At 40.0% G+C, this 10,501-nt stretch overlaps 1 protein-coding gene across 1 annotated transcript; it reads right to left on the bottom strand.

Moving 5' to 3' along the window:
* Positions 1 to 4,081: 4,081 nt before the first annotated feature.
* Positions 4,082 to 4,558, bottom strand: LOC122084731. Its single transcript, XM_042653173.1, has one exon. The coding sequence runs from the start codon at positions 4,556 to 4,558 to the stop codon at positions 4,082 to 4,084; it is 477 nt and encodes a 158-aa protein (XP_042509107.1).
* Between the last annotated feature and the right edge of the window lie 5,943 nt (positions 4,559 to 10,501).

Genomic DNA, 10,501 nt, shown 5'->3' with positions numbered 1-10,501 from the left:
CTTATGGTAGGTGCACGTACACGGTTTGGGCACTCCCGTCTCTTCTGGCACTGGCTCGGACTTGTCGGGCCAGCCGGTGTTTAAGGTCACCCGTGCCATCATAGCCCATAAGGAACCCGCTCTAATATCCTCTGGCTCGGTTCCTGCATGGTTAAACCGGTTCAACCGCGAAATCAGACCGGGTTTAAGAAGCGGGGTATTACAGATGGAATATCAAACATGTGATTGTAAAAACCTGTATCCCATCCGTAATTAAGTGGTTAATTTGGGCAATTGGTTCAGTTCCAAGGAAATTTCCTAAATTTATGTTAAACCCTAAATTTCTATAGAATTGAATATATGAGCTTAGGGGTCAGGAAATTGGAACACAGAAATGGGTCAATTTGGAGTCCAATTCATTCTCTACTGAACCCTTATATGTAACAGAATTACAAAATGAAGATTAAACCTAATTTGAGACATGATTGTACACAAAACAGACCTGGCAGAATCAAATTCTATAGAAAATAAGGGAACCGGTAGGTTGCGATGGCCAGCTAGTTGTTGCCCAGCCAACCTGCCAGTTGGGGTTCCAGAGGCCAAATCCCTATCATGAATGGTTAGTAAGCCCTGACCCAAAAGTGGTTTCCTTTTCAGGTAACCCTATCAGTAGGAAAAGTATAATGGAGGATAGTCAAATGTCTAGTTAAAACGTAATGATTTGAGATGATGATAATTGGACAAACTAGGGTAGAATTGTAGGATGTTATTTTAAAATAATTATTGAAGTATATTGTACAATAGAAAATATAAATTGCGGTGAGGAAGTATATTTGAATCAAGAATCCAGATTTCAGAAATTTGGACACCAAGGTGAGTGGGTGTCCTGACTTATTTTACGGAGTGTTTATTTATTTTAATTTCTTCTTGTACTCATGCATTTTGCTGTACGCATATTTTTATTATTGTTGTTAGTGATACTGACTTGTGGAATCAAGAAGCCAAAAAAGGTAAGACAGGTAAGATGGGACACTAGCAGGTGCCCAATATTTACTATATACATGTTGTGAATAATTGATGATTGGGTATGCATTATGTAAAATTTGTGGGTTAGGTTATCACCACCCAAGTGCTACAATCCCTTATCAGTAGGGGGATATGTATTGACTAATCCCAACCTGTGGCTGCTTGATTAGTAGTACACTTTCGTGGTACGACGTACTGCACTTAGAGACGGATAGCAGTAGGGTATGACGTACTGTACACCTGACTACCCAGGGTTACTAACCTAGAGGATGGCCGGGGGACCAAGGTTCTTTTCGGGGACTGGCTGACTCCTGCCTATAGAGAGCTCATATTCATAAGGCCCAACATATAGGATAGGGAATACCACGTATGTTGTGTAGCACTATACCATTGATTTCGTACTTAGTAATGGACTAGGAAGTAGTGTAATGTTAAGTGAACTCATGGAGATCATATAAGGTGTGGAGCATGCATTGCATCATTTGTATTATGTTTCTTTTCTTGCCCCCACCCCCTCACTGAGCATGTGATGAGACCGGTGTTTTTCCGTCTGCCAGTACTAATCATGAGATGGTGGCCATGGATTACTTGGCCAATCTTTCAGAGGATGAAACTGACCATGGACCTGACTGTGGATGTGATGACTGTGCCTATTGAGGCTATTTCTTCTGAGGAATAGGATAGATTATTCTGATGCCTTTTCGTGTTTATATTTCTGCTTATGCGTACTCTAATGTATATAGTTTACTATTGAGATACTGAAAACTGTGTAAATATTCTTTTTGTAAGGTATGTAACCTTTCTCTTAGTAATTGTAAATATATTCTATCACTTAGTTGACACTGGAAATTATGTAATACATCTCCCTGATGGATTGTGTATATATATGAACTCTGATCTTAGTTGTGTAGTTGTGGTGTTATCATTTGCTCTAATCTAGATCCTGGATGAATAGGCTGACTGGATACGATGAGGTGTCCAGTGCAACATACCTTGGCCCTCTGGAGGTAGGGTGTGACATTGCTTTCACCCACTTCTGATCTAAGAAATTGAACTCATCATGCTTGGTTTTCACCTACTATCCTTTGGGTAGCTAGCTATCCAAGAGTATCTTGAGTGACAACACTTGGATTTATATGGGTAATATTGCCTTTATTCCATAAACCAAGGGAAAAAGAGTTGCCCTTGTGGAGGATCTTATTGAAGTCCGGTATGCCCATAAGGCGTATGTCAACTTGTCGGCCTAGTCCTTGTGGGTTTTTGCCATCTTCTGAATGATAACATTTATGTTCTTATTGGCTGCCTCCACTACCCTATTGGTTTGTAGCCGGTAAATGGTGGCTCTATGCCTCTTTATACACATAGCAATTGTATCCCATCATACGACTTTTTGTATAACAACTCTCCTTGAAGAATGAATTGGGTAGCATATTTTCTTAAAAACTTCTTTTCCCCTTCTGTAGCTTCCGCTGGTTACTTTCTCTCCCTGATATAATCAATTAGGGGTGTAAATTTGGCCCTGATGGCCTGAACCTGTCCTAACCCACCTTGAGCCCGAGCAGGTCTTGGGCCAATTTTTCTGACCCTGAGGGCGGGTTAGGTTGAAAACTGAAACCCTAGGTCAGGGTTGGGTTGGGCCGGGTTGAGGCCTCAACCTGGCCCAACCCAACCCAACCCAACCCTGACTTTAACAGTCATTTATATAGTGTGTTAGCAAACCCTACACCTAAACCTTTATATCTTCATTTTCTTCTTTAGCAGCCATGGCTGCCACCCCTTCAACCCTTTCTCCTTCCTTCTCCCATCTTCTTCATCACAACTCAAGAAAGTCTTTAAAGAAACAATCCTGGCCTAGGAAGTAGTCTGACGATCTTTTCTCTAGATTTGGAGATTCCTATAAAAGGGGGTGAAGCAACAAATAGAAGGCGGGAAATGGAATGGAGAATAGCCAAAAAAGAGGGGAGGAGACCGCCGCCGAACAAGCCACAGAGCAGCTAGCTGAATTTTTTACTATATTTTCTGTTCAGGTGTTGAAAGACGGTGGTGTTGTGGCATCCTCAGTGCCATCCGTAACAATCTTCTTGTTTTGTCTTAATTTTCCTTCTTTCTTTTTTGTGTATTCTACTGGAGTGTTTACAGAAGTGGGTTTATTGAGTTCTTGGAGTTTGATACCTGACATGAAGGGCTAGTTGTTAGAATCGATCAAAGGCATTGTAATGAGTGATTTCATTTTGAGTTATCTCTTAGCTTTCTATGTTGTCTTCTATGCACATTGCAATTTTCTTACATACAATTGTGAAAGTGATAGAAAGTAACCATTAATTTGTGTCCAGCAGCTTGCCCTAGCAGAACTAACTTCTTTTGCATAAAATGTTAGCATAACTGATGAACTTTACTAAGGAAGGTGATGTAGTTAGGGCTAATCAGGGTCAACCCAGTCTAACCCTGAGGGCGGGTTAGGGTTGGATTTTCTAGGCCCTGAGTCAGGGTTGGGTCGGGCTCGGGCCCAATAATGGGGATGCAGGGTTGGGTTAGGGTTTTAAAAAACCCGGCCCAACCTGGCCCTGTTTCACCCCTATAATTAATTATATGGGCAAGCCACGACCTTCCATCCACCATAAGAGCATTTATAGTATCCTGGTATATGGGCTTAACTCTTCCTTCTACCATAAATGGTCGGACCCGTGCCATGGGATTACACTCCAACATGGATGCCAATGTGGCGAAGGCATTTGCAAGCCAGTTATTATCTCTTTGAAAATACTCAAAAGAGATCTTTTCAAAATGCTTGACCACTTCTTTTAAGTGTTTCTAGTACGACTTTAGCTTTTCATCCCTGTTCTCCACTTTCCTTGAGTTTGGAAAATGACGATGGCCGAGTTACCAGATACTTTGATCTTCTTTACTCCAATAGTCAATGCTATTTCCAGTACCAATCCGCATGCTTCAAACTTAGAAATATTATTAGTGCAGGGGAAGTTGAGACGAAGGATGAGGGCCAATATAATTTGTCGGGAGTCACCAAGAGTATTCCCATGCCACATCTTTTTTAATTGGATGCCCCATCAAAGTACAATTACCATTCATTCGTGGTTTCTTCTTTGGCCGTGGCTATTTCTTCATACGGAAAAGCGTCATCTAATATTCTTTCATCTTCTGTAGGGTGAGCAGCCAAGTGATCTGATACTGCTTGTCCCTTGATGGACTTTTGAGTAACGTAAGTGATGTCATTTGGATAACAACAATAGCCATCGAGTTGTCTGCTTGTCAATGCTGGCTTACCAAAGAGATATTTGATTGGGTCCATCCTTGAGATTAGCTGAACCGAATATGCCACCATATATTGCTGTAACCTTCTCGTTGCCCAAACTAATGTAGTGTAGGTCTCTAGGGGTGTATAACGTGTTTCATACTCTAGGAACTTCTTACTCAAATAATAGATAGATTGCTCTTTCCCGTTTTGCATCTCCATCTGATCCAATAATGATCCCATGGAATTCTCTCCAACTGACAAGTTTAACAAGAGAGCTTCTCCAGCAACGGGAAACACCATCACCGGTGGCTTTGTCAAATATTCCTTTATTTTGTCGAATGCCTGTTGACTTTGATTATTCCATTCTTTGGGCTAGTCTTTCTTGAGCAGCTTGAAGATCGGCTCGGATATTGTAGTCAGCTGAGATATGAACCGACTGATATACTGGATGCGGCTAAGGAATCCTCGTATTTCCTTCTCTGTCCGGGGTGGGGGCATCTCTTGATAACCTTAATGTCTCTTTCACTTACCAGGAATCCTAGTAGCATTCCAACTGTTGCATTAGATACACATTTTTGAAGGTTTAACCTTAGTTGATACTTCTTTATCCTCTTTAAGAATTTTCTCAAGGCGGTGACATGTCCTTACCAATCCGCCGACTTCACTACTATATCATCAACCGCAACCTCCACTTCCTTATGCATCATATCATGGAGGATGACAGTGGTTTCTCTTTGATATGTTGCCCTGACATTCTTCATTCCAAATGGCATCACCTAGTAACAATATGTTCCCCATGGGGTGGTGAAATCCGTTTTCTCCTTCTCCTCGGGGTGCATTCTTATCTGATTGTACCCTGAGAAACTGTCCACAAAGGATAACAAGGCATGCTTTTTGCCATGTTATCAACAAGAAAATCAATATGCAACAGCTGGAAATCGTCTTTCGGGCTCACTTTATTGAGATCTCAAAAATCCATGTGCATCCGTACCTTCCCATCTTTCTTAGGCACTAGAACAACATTGGCCAGCCATTGGGGGTACTCCACAACTTGTAGGAAACTGACATTTCACTGCTTCATCACTTCAACTCTGACTTTCTCACTCCATTCAGGATGCATTCTTCTTGGCTTCTGCTTGACGGGCCATGCGTCAGGGTATGCTGGCAAGTAGTGTTGCATAATACTTGGATTAACCCTAGGCATGTCTTCATAAGACTAAGCGAATACTTCTATTAATTCCTTGGGAAGACTTGTCATCTGGGCTGCTTCTGCATCATCTAGGGTAGCACAAATTTTAACCTATCGGGGGCATTAGTTTGTTCCCAAATTAATGACCCGAGTATCCTTATGGATGGGTTGGGATTTTTTAGGCTTGCATTGTTTTATTAAATTTTGATATTCATTAAGATCATCATCAGAAAATGAGGAAAGTCACACTCAAAATCAGGAATTTCATTAATGTCTGAAAGAGGAATGATAAACTTAGAATATATAAACTCGAACATGTTATTCATAGGAACAGAAATGATATCAAAAGACTCGATGACAGACTCAAAGACAAAATCAGTGATTTCTTTAGTGATATTTAGATTGATTGACTCTTGGGTGTGAGTGAACTCAAAGCTGTCTCCGACAATGGTCCAATTCAGTAGTGGTCCACAGGTTCTGTGAATCAACAAATGTAGTAGCGGACCTTCTTCTTCTTATGTGGCAACTGCTGCTATCTCAACCTTCTGAAGTTTCTCTCATCCACCAAAATGATCTAGCAAATCTCTAGGTATCTTAGGCCAAGCTTCACATGAGATGAGTCTTGATTAAGGCTACTGATGAGCACATTTATGTGTGAAATCTAGGGTAGTAAAACATGCATTTTACATATTTAGAATAGAGCTACCTTGGGTTTTACTCTCTTTTTACAGGTTTTATATTTTCAAGGTTTTAAGGACTATCAGGTGGTATATCTCCAATTTTACATGTAAAGAGGTCCTATTTCTCTTCATGGTTGCGAAGAGGATGAAATTCTGAGCAAGATGGATGTGTTCAATTGCAAGTACACATTCGTTTGGTCAACAATACAAGTTATTATTCTTTTCAGGTCAGAAAAAGAATAATGGATCAGAACTGAACCGAGATGCAGAACCAGCCCATCTGCAGTTGTTCCAAGGGTATAAGAAATATTCTAAATGCTAACAAGGATTGATGGACCATATCTTTAAGTGATTGAAGATTCGTTTTTGGTAACAACAACTACCTAGCATAGTTGGTGAGTTGTGGTGTGCAACATCCCTTGCTTATTAGGAGGTCTCAAGTTCGAACCTCTTAATTGCCATTTTGTTGAGGTTTTTATTTTAAAAGATTTTCTCTTTCCTACTCATCACTCAAAGGAGGTTGGCCAAAGGGTTTCTTACGCAAGAGGAGAGAGAAATAAAGAGAAAAATAGAAAAAAGGGAGAAAAAATAGGAAAGGGAAAAAAATAAAAAAAAATCATCCAAGATGCTTCCCACATTTGAAGAAGAGAGAGAGAGAAAAAAAAGAAAAAAGAAAAAAGGAAGCAAAATCGTTGAAGATTCCTTACTTCCTCCAGTTCTCTATCTTCTCTCTCCTCCACCTCATCAATAAGATAAAAAAAAATATTTTTTTTTAGAAGCTAAAATCTTTAGCTTCCCTCCCCCATTCTCTATATAATAGAATTAACACAAGGGGAGGAGGCACTTCATTCTTCTTCTAGGGTTTTTTCTTAGTTGCTCTATCTCTTTCTCTAGCTCTAGTTCTAGGTTTATGCTTTAAACACTTTTGTAAGTTCTTTTTATTCAATTAATGGAAGCACTTTTGTTTTTGATTCAGTCTTTTATTTTTATTATTTAAACAATTGAAGTTATAATTTTCAAGTTCTAGTTCTAGGTTTAGTTCTAAGTGACAAGAACAAGCTATGAAGCATATCTTTCAAGTTCAATTTTTTTCCTTCAGATTTGTTTTCTCTAGTACTAGAAATTTCAGATTTGGTTTACTCCAGATCTGATTTTTAATACTGGTAGTATCTCAAATCGATCAAGTTTTCAATTTAAGGGTTGAAGTTCAAGTAAGTAGGCTCCTTCAGTAGCCTTCTCTCTCCCCTCTCATTCCCTCTTCTAACTATCCTTTCTTTCTTAATTTAGGATTTTAATTTCAGTCATTACATTATTGCTATCCCTTTCCCCCAAGGTTCATAGCTAGTGTATGTGTTGGCTTTGCCCCTCCTAGCTATAGAACCATCAATTTATTACTTTTATTTTAATTGTCTCATTTTCCCTAAAGCCAAGTAGAGTAACCCTTGTAAGAGTGACTCTCTGGTCAAGTAGGGAAACTCATATTATGATGCATCCCTCGGGCTAAGTAGAGAAACTTACTTGTGAGTCTCTCTCTAGTTTTATCCTCTTTCCTTTACTTTATTTTTATTTCATCATTTTTTTCTTTTATTATTTTTTTAATTGCGTGGGTTGTTTATTTTTAGTTATTTATTTATTTTTAATTACATGGCTTGCATCTTTAAATTCTTAGATGATGAATGGTTTGGACGACATTTTAGACACATATGTTTAGGACGGTAATTAGAATTAGATCACAACCATTAATCAGTTCACTTTCGCATTATTAAAAGAAAAAAAAAATAAAGTGGTTGCTCTCCCTGTGTTCGACCTGTAGCTACACTGATCCTTATGCTTGCGGTTACATTTTAAAATCTCAAACAGCTACTTAGACTAGCATTGATGAATCCTAGCTTCTTTAGGTGACTTTTTGAAATCATTCCTACCCCTCGCTCATATTTCGGCCCATTGTCTCTAACTATTCCGTTACAATTGGTCATGGCACAATGCAGACAAAACCTCATTCTTCTAGCTCTCTGAGTATATATGCTTTCTCTGCGGAATGGTCTAGGCTTCAGTTCATGCAACTCTTTCGCATGCATCTCTTGAAAGAATGAGCAAATATGCCTTTTCATGTCTAATGGCAGATATAAGCGCCACACCAACCTTACTTTCTTTTCCTATTCCCTCTTCAGAAGGATCCAAGGGTTGACTGGCTTCTTGAACTGTATCAACATAGTAGGATCAAGGGGGGGGGAATCTTGATCTTCAATCATTAAGAGCCCTGATATCTCAAAGATCTCGTCATCCTCTTGCAATCTTAATCTGCTCACTCATAATGCACCCAATCAAACTCATATTGGAAGAATATCTCAAATCTTGGTTGAATGTGGGCCACTACTTCATTGAACCGAGGCTCTGCATTTCCGTAGAATGGGAAATCCTCCCCTTTCTTTATTAAGTATCCATTGAGGTTAGGGTAATATGCTGCAGTTGCTTTCTTGTTGTATTCTTCTTGCTCAAATCCCTGGTACCCCAATCCTTCTTTTCCTTTGGCTTCGACCACTATGGGAAACTTTGATATGCCCTGGTGATATTTACCTAGCCCCATTCTTAGGAACCATTGTACTACATTTTCTTTATCATACGGCCCACTAATGGACTCCAGATGGTCTCATAATTTATGGGGACACCTTCTTCAGCTATCCCTTTAGCGAGGAAAGCACAAGTATCTTCTATCATGAATGCACTGAAGGCGAATCTCTCCTTCCTACTCTCTACCTTTTTTCAATATTGGCTAGGGTGTTGACCAACTTTAGATCTCCTAAAATGGTTATCGCCTTTTGTCTGTGCAAGAACTTCACCTTCTAATGCAAGGTGGAAGATACTGCCTTGGCCTGATGCAACCACAACCTTCCAGGAGCATATTAAAGGAAGCATAAATATCGATCACGTAGAAATCAAAATCAAACTTTGCCGAATTGATTGCAATAGTTGCTGTGAGAACCCCTAAATTTCCCTCTTGGTGTTGTCATAAGCCCACATTGTTTGATTTGATGGTCTCATCTTCTCCATGTCTAGACAAATGCTCAAGGCTGATCTTAATGGCAAAACATTCAAGGCAGAATCGTTATCAATCAAAACTTGCGGCACAAACTTGTCATGGCACTCGAGAGTTATATGTAAAGCCCGATTGTGTTTAACCCCTTGGCTAGGTAGCTTGGAATCAGAGAACATCAATGATTGCACTACTGCATACGTTGCCCCTACTATATGTGAGAGCTGCATCAGGTTAATTTCAGTAGGCAACTGTACGCTGGCAAGGGATTTGAGCACGAATTCTCTATATGAAGGGGAGGCCATCAACAAACTCCAAATAGAAATGTTGGCTTGTACCTTCTTGAGTTGTGTCAGGATAGGATTTTCTGATTTTGTACCAAAACGCTTCTCTGCCACCCCTTTTGCTTTAGGTTGCTCCACCACCCATGATTTGTTTTGAACTCCTTTCCGCTCTGTGTCTCCATTATACTCACGGGATTTTTTATGACTATTCCTATGGGATATCCATCATTCTTATCATCACCGTCTATGATGGTAATGATCCCAACCATGGGGGTGCCTTCTTCCACATGCTTTTCAGGCTTTTTCTCTTAATTTGGGGTAGGAAGTCGAAGTCTTTCACAAATATCATGAGCTCTGGCTCGCACCTTCTTTACTGCATTAAAGAGACGTTGGAGCCTCGTATTTAGTGCCTCTTCCAATGTGTCATTCTCCCCTATTTCCTGGAGGAGCTTCCCTTATTCAACATAGTAACTTCACTGATAGCCATGTCATCTAACATTTTTTCTGTCTCATTTAGGTGATCGATCTTCCATTGTGCTCAAAAGTACTATCTATCCACCATTCACTCTTCCTCAGCTACCTCAGAATTAACATCTTCTTCCTCTTCTTCATCCAGTAATTCTATCTTTACTTGGATAGATAATGCCGGATGGATGTGGCATCTGTGGGATCCATCATTAGGTTATCCCCCCTTATGGCACACACTGGGTGACTAACAGTGTCCACAAAATCGTCAAGCTCCTCATAATCGGACTCTCCCTCTGTGTCGCTCATTTTGTGAATCAAGCAAGCCTCTTCCTTAATTTTCTCCTTGAATGCTAATGCCATAATTTCCTTGCGTAGCACATCAATTATTTCTTTAATTACTGGCACAATGTCCTTCCTTGGCGCAACAGGGTGTATCAATAAGGTGGGATCCATCTCTAGTTCTCCATTATCCAAGGCATTCACTGACTCGGTTGATGAGGTATAATCTGGTGACTTTGGTAACATGTCATAGTCATCCATCCATCCTAGTTCTTGCATGCGGGGATCATATACTCTTCCTGGACCATA

This window comes from Macadamia integrifolia, chromosome 7 (genome assembly GCF_013358625.1).
Source record: "Macadamia integrifolia cultivar HAES 741 chromosome 7, SCU_Mint_v3, whole genome shotgun sequence".
NCBI lineage: Eukaryota > Viridiplantae > Streptophyta > Magnoliopsida > Proteales > Proteaceae > Macadamia > Macadamia integrifolia.
The sequence above is the reverse complement of the archived record's forward strand: the minus strand, read 5'-3'. Positions and strand labels throughout refer to the sequence as shown.